Here is a 17,863-nt window from a genome sequence, read left to right as displayed (position 1 = left end):
GATCACAATTTTGTAAAATATATTACTACAATCAGTGAGAGGTATAGGTACACAAGATATCTAACTTCAAACACTTTAAATATAATTATATAATATATAATATAGTACCCACATGTTATTACATTATGAATGTTAATATACCTAACTTGGTAGATATAATTAATGAATAGAACCATAGAATTTTAGAAGAAAATCAATTAACGAAATCACCAACATAATATATTTATTATATATAATATAACAAGAGAAATAGCTAAACTAAAACCTCATGTCCATAGTATCATTATTTTCCATGATAACTTTCAGTATAAAATATAAATATAGTAGAATAATAGGTTATTGTGTCATCTTATATAATGAAATATTTATATGCCCGATATACTACTATAATTATGTGGTATCAAGTCAAATATGATTAAAAAATAAGAGTCGTATAATACTATACTATATTAGCATAATAGCGTGTTACTCAATATATAACATATGCAGCCAGTACGAAATTTTGACTTTTATAAAAATTAAAGTTTGTCATTTTTTTAACTTACAAAAATGGTTATTACTCTCTCACAGAGGGTAAGTGTCCAATTAAATGTAATTTTAACAACCGTCCAGGTCAACTGCAGCCGTTGTGCGTTTTTTATAATACAAAAAATGAGAAAATAAATAGTAATCAAAGCACTTGTATTATAAAAATTACATTAGCATTATAGTAATAGGTACCACAATTTTTCCAAGAGTAATCTAACAATTGCGAGGAACAAAAAAAATATATTCACTTACTAACCAGTAACCACTCTAAAATTGTGATAATAATAATTGTATTAATTTAACTTTTTAATTTAATTATTTTTTTTATTATACACAAATTTTTAAGTCCGGAAATATGAACAAAATATTAAGAGTTTTAAAATACTTATTGTATATTATAAGTACATGTAATTATGGTTTGAATTTTATTTACATGTATGTAATATTGAACAGAAATACATTTATTTTTAATATCAGTAGCCTAAATCCCTAAATACAAAAGCAAAAACATGTAGGTATTTTATAAGCCTTTATACATTATTAATAACATTTAAATTTAGTTTATATAGTTACATTCGATTTTTTACTATTTCTTTAAAATACAAATTTAAAAATAATAATTTGGTAATAAATAGTAAATAAAAAATAGAATTTCAGTTTATGTCATTCATAGTATTTGTCATTATATAAATTATAATATAATATCTCCTATAATATTAAATTTTAAATAGTATTTTAATCAAAATAATTTTCGTCGTTTCTAAACGTTTGGGTATATTTATTGCCTGATGTTAATGAAACGAACACAGTAACCAAGGAGGATTACCTATCTATAAACTTTTTTTCAAATAGTAGCCAGTATATAATATCAAAGAAAAATTAAATTAACAAATACATAAAAGCTCCTTTATTGATCAATTATGATTACCCTGGAGTACCACCTATTATTACCATAGTCATTGGATACCTACCTAATTTTTCAATACTAATTTGGTAAATAGGATGTTATTTATCAGTTATAAACTCAAAATTAAAATTTATATACAGTTTATACTGTTTATTCACTATATAGTTAAACGCACATTATCTAAATTACGTTTTATTAAAAACATAGCTAATATACCTAACTAAATAAACTAAATAACAATGTTTATTTTTTTTTTTTTTTAATTTTTTTTGAGATCGAAATTAATGATAATTGCCCATAATAGGACAAGAATTATATTAGATTGACGTGTTTTAATTCTCTATAAACGACATGCTAAATGGTGGATACTACATCGTAGTTCGTGTTTGTTGTTCATATATAGCTAATATAATAGGTACGTACCTACTACATCACCTGTTAGTATAGTACTTAAGTATATAATTTTACCTGCGTATAATGGCTAGTATTCGTATAATTTGTTATAAAAACTTATTATTATAAACCATAGTTTATAATTTTATTTTATTAATGTGGAATGTGAAGAAAAATATGTAATGTATACAATATCTGAAATCATTAAGAGTACTGCGTACCCATATAGTATTTACATTGTTTCCGTCTTATTAACGAAGAATTAATCTGTAATTTGTGAAAAATATAAACTTAAAAAAAAAAATTATTTAGTAGCAAAAAAATCAAAATGATGTAATTAAATCACTTTTAAATAAGATAAATTAATAAAAAAAAAACATCGAATTATCAAAGAACAAAACTTGAAAAAATATTGTTTTCTTTTTAAATGTTTTATGCAGCATAATATATAGGTATAATTTATTATTTTTAATGTGATTAATCATAGACAGCATCAGAGACCATTCAAACTAACAATAGATATAGGTATAATCCTGCAAAAATATATCTGTAATTAAAAACTTTGTTTGAATAAGATATCTCCGATAAAATACCTCTTTTATAAAAATAAAAATAATTGAACATGCATAATTTTAAACTACATAATTATTCAGTTGCGCAAACAAGAATTTTTCAATTATAAATATGTTGGGGGGGGGGGGGTCCAAGAAGTACAATTCTATTATTATTATTATGTTAAAAATAATTTATACATTTAAGTACAAAATCAATTACAGAGTCCTATAATATTGCTAATTGTTGCTATACAAATGATCATATTAATTTTAGAACTTCCATAATATAAAGAAATAAAAACGTAAAAGAAAAAAAAAACAAATTTTGATTTTTGGCTCGATCTGAAATGTTAAAATCCCTGCCCTTCGATTCGCTACTGCAATTATTACTCAAGCTTATACGTAGATAGAATACCATTAATTAGTCCGAGTGAAATAATCAGTAAGATTCACCGTGTATTAAATTGGTTATTATAATATTATATAGGTATCTCAACGATATTACATTTACAACTTATGTCTACATAGTATAAAATATTCAATCATCTCAATTTATATTGTACTTATCATGATATTTTATTTTAATACTTTTTACCGTAGTCAATTATATCAAACGATATTTTTTTGGAATTATTTTAACATTTAAGTTATAGCAAATTAGCACTTGCAGGGCTACTTAGCTAGAATAAACAATATTATTTTAAGTATGTTCTATCATTTAATAAGCTAATAAATTGTTCATTTATTAAAATGATAAAATTGAGTTTTCCTAGTTTTCAATTTTCAAATATAATATTCAATTTTCTTAACAATAAATGAATGAATATACATCTATAAGATCTAAGTTTAAAGCAATATTAAAATATAATATTGTTTAGGTATTGTAAAGCAATTTAAAATAAAGTTTAATTTTAAAAATTGGTTCAATATAACAAAAATTCAATGAATTTTAAATGTTTATTCAATATTTCTTAATTCCAATATTTAATATTTAATGTTTAATAAGCTTTTATAAAAATATCTATGCTGTGTGGGAAGTTTGTAACCTTCTCAGCTAGACAGTCTCTATATTTATATCTCATATGTGCAAGCAAATAGAAATTAGAATTGTTGAAATAAACTGAATTTGTTTTTGTAAATATAATAGTACATAATGTTCACAATATTTATCTAGTGGGTACCTATGTATAATTATTAATAATATGATGATATAATTTTAACCATTAAATTAATGAAATTTAATGTTAAGCACTATATTTTCAATCACAAAATAAATACAATATTATTCTAATAAAAATAAATATAATTTTTTTAAACAAACACTGTTAAGAAAAGTTAGTTACATAAAATAAAATACACATATTTTATTAATTTAAATATAATTGATTAATATTGTGATAGACGGGATTTTAAAGTCGTTTCGGAATGAATTAAAGATACTAATAAATTAGTAAAAATATATTTAGACCACAGTTATTATTAAAATATTTGAAAACATATGAGAACACATAACTATAAAAGTACGTTACCTATGATTAAGGGTGGTCACGAAAATGTGATGGTAATTCCTCGAAACGTGCAGGAAGACCTGAGAGTCATACACAGAAACTGAGTGAACAGATTATAGTTGACGGGTATTTTAATCATTATATTTTAGTCATTAGGCTATAATAGTATGTCTAAATAATAGTGTTTTTCATTGAAATATATTCACATTTTTTTGCTATATTTTGATTTGAAAAAGTGGTCATGTAGGAAACCACTTTGTTGACGTAGTACGGGAGGAGTTGGGTGTCCGTCGATATTAAGCAAGTCACTGTAATATTATGCATGTGTTAATTTAAATTCAATAATAAATCATTGCATATCCCTACGAAAAAGAATAATGAGCGGAGACGGTCATCACCTTTATTATTATGAATATTAATTAATTTATTATTAATTAATATTACTTTTATTGTAACTTATTAATTTTACTATTTATAGTGATATGGTTGTTTGGATTAATTTTTTCTGATAAATACCTTTGTCATATTACCTATAATATTTCCTATATTTTTAACCGTTTAGTATTTAGTCATTACCAGGGCTATAAATTTAATGCAATTAAAAACTGTTAAATATGCATGCATATATACACTAAAATCTGACAAAATATGCATAAAAATATACGCTAAATAAGATTAGATATTTGAACTATAAATAAGTCAAAACAAATTTTGGCTGAATCCATTTTTTTATATGGTGTAGCAAAAAAAAAAAAAGCAAATGCATTAAATTCACAGCCCTGGTCATTACCGTATTAACGGTATTAACCGTAGATCGGTGTCAATAGATTTGAGGTATAAATAGGTAATAGCTTAAAACGAATCTAAATATTTTGAAAAAGTAATTGCGTATACTAAAATATAAATAGCTATAAAAAAACTAGATATTTTGTTTTTCAGAAAAAAATGATATTGCAATAAAATTAGGATTAAAGAATATTTATTCGAAAAAACGACACACAACATTTTTCCCAACAAAAAGAACATCATTGAAAACCAATATATTTATCGTTCCGCTCCAAATCTAAAAGCATTTAATATACCACTTAAGTTTTTTTTTTATGGTTAACAATAATGAAAAAAATAAACAAACAAACCCTTAAAATTATGAGTAATAAATATCAATTTAATTCAACACATTTTTTTTTACTCTTAATAATAATTAAATTTAAATTAAATGCAATTTATTAAATAAATATGCTATTTTTTTAATATTTTAAAGAACATTAAGAAACTCAAAATCTCACTGTTAAACAAATGGATGTGACAAAAACGACAGATATCACAGAAAGGTAATTTTAAAATAAATTCATGATAATCAAATTATATTTCTTGGATTTATACATAAAAATCCTGATGAAGATATCTAAATATTTTAGACACAGGCTAGTCTATATTAGCCATGTCTAATATATATGAATCTCAAGGTAAAATTGACGTCGCAAATCTGCATGTCGAAATCTATGATATAATAGCCATCATATAGCAAACAAAGTAAATGTGTAAATGTAGTAAATGTTATACATATTATATTAAATATTTGTCTAAAATTATTATTTTTTTTTAAAAAATATTAATTGTAGGTACCTGATAAATAATTATTATAATTTAAAATAATTAATTAAATTTAATTAATTAATTGTTATTATAATTAAAATAAACAGAATTATATACTTGCTATAAAATTATATTGATCAAAAATCATAACAACAACAGTTTAAAATTTAAAATGTCTACAAATACTCACAAGTGCCAAGTTGTAAGATTTTTAGCAGTGATGAATGTATGAATTTTACAATGATGTGTGTGCTTTTTTTTTTTGTCTGCCATTATTTTTTGGGGAATTATAAATCCTTTAACTTTCTAATTCATAATCTTTGAGAAAGTGAATATAGTTGGTTCTTAAAAAGGGATGAAAAGTAAAAATTGTCAGCAATTTTAAAAATAATTAGGAAAATCAAACAAGAAAAGAAGGAAAAACTGTGGATTTTTCTAAAAAAACATATTTTGTGTTTTGATGTAACTCTAAAAAAATAGACGTAAGTACATGGAACTTTCGCCAAATGTTTATATTAGCATTTTATATGAAAAAATATTTCAGAATATTTTGACTATTTTTGAGTAATTCATAGCTATAAGAAAATTTCAATTTTTGCTGGTTTTTTTTTTTTAAATTATTGACGATAAAAAAGTGTTTGCCTTTTCAATATTTTGATAATGTAATTCAATGTTTCTACTGTAAGTAAAAATTAAAAAAAAGTTGAGGGTAAATTTATAATAATATTTTATTAACGTCTTAGCAAATAAAATTCATCAAAATCACGAAAATTCGCAAATTTTTTAGTTGTAAATTCATCAAAATATGTTTGTTTATCTAAAGTTTGTAAAGACGCTTAGAACAACTACGATCACGGAACTATTTTTTTATTTGTTTGTTATTCAAAAACTATTAACTGTAAGTATTTGGAATTTTTACCAAAAGTTAATTTTATAATTTTTTGATGTATCTCAAAAATTTGAGAAAAAAATTTTAGCTAGAAAATTATGAAATGTACAATTCTTGTAGCTAAACATAGAAAATATAAAACAAGGATTCTCATAAATAGCTTAAACTGTAACCAAAAAATATAAAAATATATATAAACACAGTTTTTTTAAAGACATTTTAAGTTCAAATTTAGACGAAATTACATGTTTAAACGAAGAATAACCGTTTTAGTTATTGTGTTGTAATTTAAAAATATTATTCGTAGGTACTTATAGGTACTTGAAACTTCTAGAATAGGTATATTGTTATATTTTATGCACACAATGACATCTTAAAATGCAATTTTTTAGCCAAAAATGAATATAACCTACTGTAGTAATACCTATATGCTAAAATAAATTACTTAAACCACAATTATATTATAAATTATATACTTTGTAACATTATAGGCGGACAGACTGTACTCGCTCAGAATCTTTTTTCGTGTACAATGATTTCATATTATTGAATTTAAATTTAACACATCCATTACTTTCTAGACACTTAATATACATCAGATCGTTAACTGATTACCTGTTTTTTTTTTTTTTTTATATATATTACATAATACATAGAAAATCGTTATAATATATTAAGTGAATATTTCAAGTATCTACTGGTATTCGTTTGAATTGTAACAAAAAAATCAAATCGATTCTAAACATTCCCGTTTTGCCATAATTTATTTTCATTTTTTCCCGATGATTAAAGTTTGTCTCGGAAAGTCATGGGCATTTTTTACTTTTGAGTTTTTGAATTTCAAAGAACTAACTAGAACCAATTTACTACCAAAAACCACTCTCAAAGTCTAAGACCGAAGTACTACCTATAATAAATATTTTCATAACGCGATGACAGACGAATAAATATAATAATAAAATACAATTGTCGTTATAAAACCAATGCATCGATCACTCCACTTAGAATATATAAAATGTTTGTGAAAAAAAATTTAATATTTATAAAACAATAGAAACATGAAAGACATAAATTTATTAATAAAAAAATAAAAAAATTTTGTCTACTTATTTTAAATATTATAAATTATACACTCACGTGGTTTGTCCAATTCAGACATAACGTCAACAGTCACTGCTTCGTTATCGTCGTCCATCAGTAACAATGACGGATCATGTTGTAATGGCGAGCCATCTTGATGGAGGTGAACGTTGCCGTTATTTCCTCCGGAATATAATTGTCTTCGTTTGTATTTATGACGGCCCCGGTGACTGCCACTGTTACGGAGCGATTCGCAGGTCAATACATTGGACATTGCTAACCAAACTGCAGTTAATAAGACGATGGAACCCAATGACATTGTCTGCAACATAATATTGTTTTGATGGAGGCACTATGCTATTATTTTAAGGTTTCAGATGCGCGCAGCTTTTGGACGTAATGTTGAAATGCCTACTATGTAAATTAAATGTTTTACCAACGGTTCTGAATATAAATTGTTAATTACCTCAACGAAATGTCATTATAATATATGTATATTAAAAACAAAAATCATTAGGTATATTATATAAATATATAATGTTTTTATCATGTTTCCCACAATTTTATTCACCAATATAACCTACGCCATAATATGAAATGGCAAAAATAAAAATGACTTAAAACGTAACATTTTGGATAATATATTAATAATTATTTTGTATTTTTTCACGACGCGTGATTTGTACTAATGAGAAGTCAAACATAGGCAATATCAGATAATTGTATACAGATGAATTAAATATAATTATCATTACAATGTCTCCGGTTCCCCTTTTGTCACTCCAACACTCGTACGTACACGCATGATATGTCAGCTGCATACTCAAAAGTACCTAACTCGCTGGTGGTAGGCCACGCATGAACTAAAATTATTTTATCCATAAACAGACAAATAGTTATTGTTTTAGAGTTGTTCAATACTTCAATCGGACGGGGGAGGGAATTTCAAAAATAATTTTCAATATGTTATAACTATCAATAACAAGAAATGTTGAATTATGTTAAACTCTAAATTTCTATTGGTGGCTAATACCTATGTTTAACTTACAATAATATTAAACCATGTAAATAAATACAAAATATTAGAAACACATAAAAATACACTGCTCATGCGGGTAATTATAATATAATAATAGGAAAGTAAATTCATTTTTTAATTCTAAATTCTATCGAAAAGATTGTAACATTCGTACACCTTATATATATATATATAAATATTATGCCCACACTTAACACACACTATATGATTGACCAATACATAATATACACACTCAACACTTTTCTACCCATGCACATAATTACTTATTATTAAAATGGCACACAGCAGTTAGTTCGACAGTGACCAATACACTTATTAACAGCCATCTACATTAGTAAAGTATTATTTTTAATATAATAATTAATATGGATCTATAAACCAAACGTGTATTATTATTGATAAAATAGCTCATATACGCAGTGCTCTAACCCCCCAGCTACAGAAAACTTATCCATAAGGAATAAAAAACCTTCCCTGGATAACTTATATCGTAACAAAGTCCTCCGATCACATTGCAAGATATTGGTTTCAGAATTTAACATATTAATATCAGTAAATACTTTTAAAAGTAAGTAAAATATATACTTCGGCGTATTTTATCTTAATTATTTTATTACACAAAAAAAAAAGATAAAAATAAGTTCTAAGTTTATGAGAAAAAAAACATAAATTATATCTTATCGAATCTCAATAAAAATATTTACGTTACTATTCAAAATGTAGTTAGATAGGTATATTTTATTTCGTAGTTGTAAATTAATGTGTGCTCTATAGTGTTCAACAGGATAAAGGAATAAATTAACTGCCTCATCAGGTTCCTTAAGTACCTACTCAGCATTTTATATAAATGTATTATTATTATAATATGTACCTTGTACCTATGTAATAGTAAGTATGGTTCAAATTGTTAAAATAAATATGAAAACGTATCAAGTATAATAAATAGGTACCTTGTTCAATAAAATTGACCAGTACAATATTATGGAAAAGGTTAAAAATCAGAAAATGTTTTCGTAAAATTGAATAATATTCTTCTAAACAAATTCGGAAGTCAACACGGATTCAATAACTCCGGTACCCGGCTTAAAAAGGGTCTGTTGTTTTGAATACCTACCGGGCTCAACAACTGTTTCCCAGCAGGTGATAAAATATAGTTTGTGTTTGTCGTGATTCCAGTAATAAACGCGAATGAATGTCGAATAAGGAGTCGTACATCACTCAGACTCAGATTAATAAATAAAAAAAATATACGTGACATATCAGTCTGTATAGTCGTATAGGTCATGTTTTTTACTTGAAATAAGATTAAAATATACGCGTTAATGTTCAACGGCGTAAATCCAAGATGTACGAGTATAGGTAACCCACAATTATATTACAAATAATATACGCAATAATGTTAATCTAGTAATGCCGTTACTATTACTATAGCCTTAAGGTACTGTCTACGGCGATAATAACTACTGCAACCACAGCACAACTATAGTGGTGTAATACCACCAAGTAATAATAATAATAAGGCTGGCTGTCGGATACTCGATTAAAGAGTGGCCATATATGGCTTTATCGACCAGGAGAAAAAGGGTAAAATGATGATGGGTTTTAAAGAGCTATATGTTGCAGCAATAAGGATTTTTTTCCTTCTTTAAAGACTTCAATGCTGCGGGTCCCATCTAAGGTTTTCTAAAGTGAGTGGTAAGTACGCACCAGCACACACACACACACACACTGTACACATTCATACACACCTATAAACAATTATTGCATTTATAAAACGCGGCGCGAGTCGCCGCTACTACAATACAATACTAAATGTACTGGAATACAGTAAAGGTAGGTACAAACGCATAAGCACTCGCACAAATAATAATATACTCGTATGCTCGCACGCGCATTCGAATGTCAAGTAGGCACTGTGCCCACTGTGTTCTTTTATATAGGTACATAATATAATGCGTGTTGCGTATATAAAACATAGTGGTGTGTACACTGTACATAATAATATACATATATAATATATAAATATTTGTGTGTTGGAGACCGACAGTGATTATTTTAATAGTGTAACGTCATTAAATAGCAGAGAAAATCGTGTATAGTATAGTGGCTGAGCCCACGACCAACCCTTTAGCGTAACTATCATCAACACATTTAAAAACAATATGAACGCGTTGCAGACAACAACTAAATCAATTATGCAGATGCAAAGATATAATAATAATAATATTATATATGAATGTACCATATTATATAATATGTATATACAATACATTATTCCATGTAAACAAAGAACAACAATAGACGCGGGTATATAATATACGCACCGCACACGCAATAGATAATAGCCAATAGGAATAACGATAACGTCGATAACGATCGTTGGGATAATGTCGATGAGCACATCAATCACGCTGTAAAAGCACATCTGTCCTTTATATATTTACAATATTATATACGACTAAACGGGTGTCGACGGCGTACGGATAAAGAATTGAGTTACAATATCTCTGCTCCTTTTATTTTTGCTCTTATAGATTTAAAATAAAACAATTGACGTACAAGTAAGTAATATGGGAGTCAACACGGCGGGTTATTTTATATTTATACCGTAAATGCACGTTATTTCAACCAATTCAACACCTAATAAGATAGTAGCTACTAACTCAGTATTATTTGTATGCGACCTCCGAAAAACATCTAATTAGCTACCTACTCAACATTTGTTATATCGCGTGTACTCGTATACAGTATATTATACTCAAAACATAATTTCATACTAAAATGCCAAAACAATGTGTTCTATTCTTTAATTAGAATATCAAACATCCCCTTTCCCTCGACATTTTTGAACAAAATTATTTCTGTTACTTTCTTTGATGTAATAATATGTTCAATAAAATGTACTAGGTAATTATTAACTTATTCCGTAACTTTCTATGAAACCTAATCATCCAAACTTTTGATCTTATTAAATTGTATTTTCTAAACAATTTATGATAAATATAAAAATAAGCAATAAACTATAAAAATATAGTTCACAACTTTCTTTGTATTTATAATCATTGAAAATTTTATTTATGATCACTAAATTTATTTTCGAAAGATATTATATTTTGGTAAAATTAAAAAAAAATAATAATATTTTATAACCTTTAGATTCAAATTGCTTGTATGCTAAAAATAAATTACAAGTATAATAATGAATTATTTTTAATTAGGTATAAGTAGCGTGAAAATGATTTAAAAACTATAATAGCTGTAGGTACATTCGACTTATGTGAAACAGATTTTACTATTTATACCTCTATAGCAGATTATTTTAACATATTTTGTATCTTATTCTATAATGTTTTTAGTACACAACAAATACGTTAAGTACTTAACTGTGGTGTAACGAAGCCTAAGGAAAAATGTGGAAGTAATATGTTGATTACGTGCATCATTAATATTATTATAAATTTTAAAATATGACTAGTGAATTTAATTAAATACATTTTTTGAAGCAATTATAATAATTTTAGTTATTTGTCGTTGACATAAACACTTGTACCTAAAACAAAATCTATCTATTAGTCGATTCTTAATGATGATCACAGACCACAATCTGTCAGAAGTTAACAAAACGATAAAATTTATTTTATTTTTATTATTTTCATAACGACATTTCTTTAGTTAGGTATACCATAGTCAAAATACTTTTAGGTAAGAGGAATTCTATTATATTCATTCCGGTAAAACAAGTTTCTTTTTCGCACACATACTACTCTAGCCATCAAAACAACAATATCGTCTGGCCGTCTGCCAACTATTCAGCATCATATAATTTATAGTTACTCTAATGTTATAAAATATTTTATAAAGGTATTACTTTTATAGATTGGCTGGAGAAAGAAATGCCATCCTCGATTGACGTTTTAAAATTGTCTATAAACTACTTTTAATTTCCAAATAAATGTTAACAAACAAGTTAGTAAAATAAATAATACCCACATTAACAATAAAATTAAGTTCAAGATTTGAATACAAATATCGGTAAACCAGTTCTGAACTCAATATAGTTTATTTTCAAGTATATTCATTATTCATATGGCGAAATTAATCACTTATAAGGTATAATTCAATAATAATTTGTGTTTTATTTATTTAAAATTCAAAATAACATGATGGTTAAAACTAGTTCTATGTCTCAAAGTTGTGTTAAAATTGTTACTAGTAACCAAACAGTTATTTATTTATAAATTATAACATGATCATTTTTTTTTCTTGTTAAGCTATATCAACAAAAATTAAAAAATTGTCAATGAAAGCTTCAAATACATTTAAAAAAACGAAAACAAAACATCAGAAGTTTTATATCAGAAAACTTTTCGTCTGAGCTTTAGTAACAGCAAATAAAGGTTTTATTCACTGATTAAATAATTAAGTTTAAAACGCAGATGAACTCTATGGACAAATTTAACTTAAAAACATTTCAGTTACATATATGTATATTTCATAAGCAGTTGAAATGTATCAACATAATTAGAATATTATATTATGATTATTAAACTTGGATGAATATTACAACTTTTTGTACTTAACAACCTACCTTAAATAATGCAATAAAAATAATTTAAAAACAAAGTGACAAACTGTTATAAAAATATTACGCAAGTTATAATCTTTCACTAACTAATAAAAAATAATCGTAAGTTTTATGACATTAAAATTGAAACCAATTTTTAATAAAATAAAATTCTAACTCACAACCACCTTCCATGTATTCGTTGGAAATAAAAAAAAACTACCATTCATACATTTGTTATTTTAATACCTATATGGCTAAATTATATATAGTTCAATTGAACTATAATACTACGTTTAAAACGTTTATTTTTTTAAGTAAAGAAAAAAACTGAATTATACTGAAAAATTGATGTTAAGCACTCATCTCAAATAATAATAAATCACCACATTCAAGAAAACAATTGAGTACCAATGTACCATGTGTATTCTACTATCGGTAAATATAGTATAGTACCTATAATACTAGTATAATAGTAATGCTTGTATGTAGTGTTACGAGGTTGAAAGTGCTTTTAATATAAATTATGTATGAAGAATAAAACAACTTTTGATTCATGCTGAGTTAAGGTTTAAAGTTAAAATATAATCAACTGACATATTATTCACAATAATTAAGCCTTTTCAAAAATAGGTCGTAATGTCCGTTTTAGAGCCACGCGTATGGTCTACGTCGTGTTTCATGTGCGTTTTTTTTATTTACATTTTATAAGTTCTTTTTCGCTGATAGGCTGATGGCCATAAATTTCAATTGAAAGATACTAAAAATATAAATAAGTAAATACGTAAATACTCATTCTGCAAGTATTTGGAATCTGTATATTATAATATGTTTATAATTAATATTATTTTCTTTAATATTAAAAATAATTGAAATAAATTTGACTAGCTTAAAATATTTTGGCAATAATGTTCATGTTCATTGGGGGAGGGGGGGATTAAATTTTTTTTGTTTTCAAAATATTTTTATAATTTTACCTAATTTAATTTTGTATGAATTACATGTTTAATTGAAAATTGATTTGTTGATCGATGAGACGATTTTTAAGGTACCTACCAGATTCAAAATATTCGAATTGTTTCATGTGTAGTAATTTTCAAATTGTATGTAATCAATATTCTTAGAGAGATATAGGTTCCAAAAAAAGAATGTTTATTAAATAGTAGTACAATCAATTATTTAGATTATTTTAGCAATTCAAATAAAATATAATACCGAATCGAAGAAAAGACAAAAATGATTAATTTTTTGAAATTAGTTTACCTACAAATTAGTATGGTTGATCATTATATGAATTTAATAAAAATTCTAATCTACACTATTTCTTGTTTCTAAAACATGATATCATTATTTATAAGCATTTAAGACAAAATGTTTGTACGTAAAATTTGTAAGGTTTACAACTAAAAATTAATCTACAACAGACGAACGAGAGATAAATAATGTAAAACATTTCCACATAATATTTTTATAATATAATAATGATGTAATATATAAATTTAATTATGTTCATAATTTTTAGCTTACCTATATAGTTTAGCAGTGCCTCAGAATGAATAATTCGAAGTAGTTTTCATCTATTATGATCGTAAGTAAAAATTTAGGTCTTCGTCAATATATTAGCTAGTTATTTCATCGACTGCTCTCGGATATACCATTGGCAGTATATCCGCATAATTGTATTCAAGTAATGTTGCTAATAACCGTTTTATTGAATTGAAATATTTTAAACAATTTTAAAATTAAATTCTTCACTAAATAACTCAGTTATAATTGCGTAATAAGATGATAAAATGAAATATATATAAACGTCGGTGAGTGTGGACTATATACTACATCATCAGTTTTAACGAAATTTAATAAACGGACGACAAAATATACGGCAATAAGTTAATATTACGATACAAGAAAACTTTCTGATACAATTAAAACTCGAAAAAATTCAAACGAGAGTAATATCGTTCTTTTGTTAATATTATTATCATTGTTTTTTTTTTTTTTTTTTTACTCTAAAAATGCATAAATTTTTTCCGTTATTATTATTATTTCAAAATAATTTGTGGACGTCCGTCACCGGACACAGAAAGACGTTAACAACGTCGACATCGTATCGTTTGTAATAATTTACGCAAAAACCCACGTGGACCGCGCATCGATCGCTCAGTACCGGACGGGCATGACTACACCGCACGACAAACGTCCCCGTCGCTGTCGGTCAGCCAACTGCTTACAACTGCTTTCCGCGCGCGTGTTCCTCTTCTAAAGAGGTTTTCCCTGACGCGTGCGACACTAACGCCGCACGCTATGGCGCGACTCTTTTCCCTCCACACTACGCTGCGAAAGGTATCTCAATTAGGTGCAGTACGCGGTAGGGTGGTAAGTATATATACTATATACGATATATACCCACTTTATTATTATTATGTTTTCTGTGATTGCGTTTTTTTTTTTTTTTTGGGCCCGCACATATAATGCATCATCGGACCACGTGCCGTAGATCTATGCACGGTCCGTTTTTTATAGACCGCACCGGACTGATAAATATTAACAAAGATCAGGGCTAGTCCTGGATGAGACCGGACCGATAACATATAAATGAAGTTAGACCGAACGGTCCGTTTTATTCACAACGAATCACAAAATACCGAGACCAAACCGACATTTTAAAAATGTATAAATATAAATAGGAATAAGATTGAACGTGACAAACTATTTTAGTTTCCAAAAGATTATAATTTAAATTAAAATAATAATATTATTAAATCGACGTTCCGAATTCAAATCACTAAACCGGACCATATAGACCTAATTTAAGTTTAAAAGTGGCCCGGACCAGATCATTTTTTTTATAGATTAAAGACACCGAACCACATTAATTTACAGTTACAATAAACAAAGACCAAAAAATATCACACCATGGTCCGGTCCGATGCAGCCCGGATCGATCTAGACCAAGCCATGCAGATCTCTTCGGTGTATGGACGAAATCTGTAGGTTAGTCCGATGCCTATACTGAGCGTTATGATAATATTTAGGGCTGAGGACTACTAGTACTTAAAAATCTAAAAATATGCATGCACTTAGAAATTTAGAAACATGAGCTTAAAATATGCTCTAAAAAAAATGATTTTGTTTTATTGTTTTGTCTAATTATAAATATATAATATTAGATATATAAAAAATTTAAAAAAAATTACAATATGATTAATTTATTAATAAATACTTGAAAAATTAAATGTTTCCGTTGTCTCCATGATAATTTTGTTTTCTTTCTTAATTTTCTTCTTCTTGATCTTCATCTTGTAATAATGTATTTTATAAAAAAAATGTTTATCTACAAATATGTACTAAGTTAACTAAATGTTGTATTACTTACCTTTAGGTACTATTGCATTGAATGATAAGATACTTCCTTAGATTTTCAAATTGAAACGAATTTCTGTTATCTGCTAACAGTGTTTCATAGGCGTGTCCAGGACTCCAGGCCTCCATGGCTGTGGTGGCCATTTATAAAATTTAAATTTTTTAGTTTTTTACTTACTACAATGATCTGTATTTTATAATCTATATTTGTGACTTTTTATTTTTGTATGGAAATTATATAGCACTACTAACCATATAGAAATCCGTGTTTCAACCACGGTAGATTTTACGCCAAGAGGCCAAGAATCAAGTCATTTGGAGTCCGGTGCCCACCCTGTCTCCCCCGTAGACACGCCAATGCAGTGTTTTATATGTTGAGAAAGATCGTTCTGCATCTACGAAAGTGAGCGGTGCATATTTAAAAAATAACAATTAATTTGCTTTTAAGTCTTCGGGTAACCCATTCATAAAAGTAATTTCTCCACTCAATATTTTTTAAATTGTATTTAATGTTTTATAGGTAGCTATTATTTTTTGCTAAAACATCATCGTCTATCGTTATCGGTTTATCGGTCAGATAGTAAATTACCTAACCGATAATAAAGATATTATTTTTAAATGGAAAATTTACAATTTTATTCTTTTTTGTCTAAGCTAATTTAAGAACTTATTTCGAAAATTGTCAAATATGTTCTCAGTTTTTCTAATATACTGAAATATGCATTTATATGAAATAATAACAAAATATGCAAAATAAAATTTTAAATTTGATCTCCTGGTGTTATGAAACACATTCGTTAATTAATAGAATATTTTTATGATATTTCTAAAAAAATATGAAAAAACAAGTAGTTCTCAGCCCTGATAATATTATTTTCAGATTCACCTGCAGTTATATACATATATATATATTTTAATCAATGCGCACACTTCTGAACTGTTATGGGTTGGGTTGGGTTAGGTTAGATTTCAACGAAAAAAAAAACGTTTCTACATGCGAGATACAAAACATTATTAGGTTTATAGATACAGTGTACCGGGTTAGGTTAGGCATACACTGTGTCAATTATCATGTTGATGATTTTACCATTACATGTATAATATTATGTTTAAGGTAAAATATGCAAGATGCTTAAATAAAAAAAGTGAGAGAGACGGCCTGACAGATAAGAAACATCGACATTATTTTGTATAAAAAATATGCACGAAAATAAATTGAAAGAATGGCTTATTAAAAGGAAATAAACATGGCGTTATCAATAAAAAAAAATTATTCAGATTTGTTGTAAGAACAAATATTTTTATTTTAAAAGTACATTAGTTGTTGTCGCTATGCCAAGATTCAGTCGCACTCAACACATTATAGATATTTCACACAAAAATTTATTTCGTTACGATGAAGTATACAAAACAATCATCGCAGTGGCGTCGAATCCTATACA

The 17,863-nt window shown here is 26.4% G+C and overlaps 1 protein-coding gene across 1 annotated transcript in view; it reads right to left on the bottom strand.

Moving 5' to 3' along the window:
- LOC107167940 (uncharacterized) overlaps positions 1–15,288 on the bottom strand; it is a 178,448-nt gene extending 163,160 nt beyond the window's left edge. The window contains exons 1-2 of the mRNA XM_089216591.1: positions 14,586–15,288; positions 7,513–7,777 (exon numbers count right to left, since the gene is read on the bottom strand). Coding sequence (XP_089072717.1) covers positions 7,513–7,774 — 262 coding nt within the window. The 5' untranslated portion in view covers positions 7,775–7,777; positions 14,586–15,288. The remainder of the gene's footprint in view (positions 1–7,512; positions 7,778–14,585) is intronic.
- Positions 15,289–17,863: the final 2,575 nt, after the last annotated feature.

This window comes from Diuraphis noxia, unplaced genomic scaffold (genome assembly GCF_037042655.1).
Source record: "Diuraphis noxia isolate RWA-SAM2 unplaced genomic scaffold, SU_Dnox_SAM2 contig0001, whole genome shotgun sequence".
Taxonomy (NCBI): domain Eukaryota; kingdom Metazoa; phylum Arthropoda; class Insecta; order Hemiptera; family Aphididae; genus Diuraphis; species Diuraphis noxia.
Note: the sequence above shows the minus strand (reverse complement) of the source record. Positions and strands in the feature narration are given on the sequence as shown.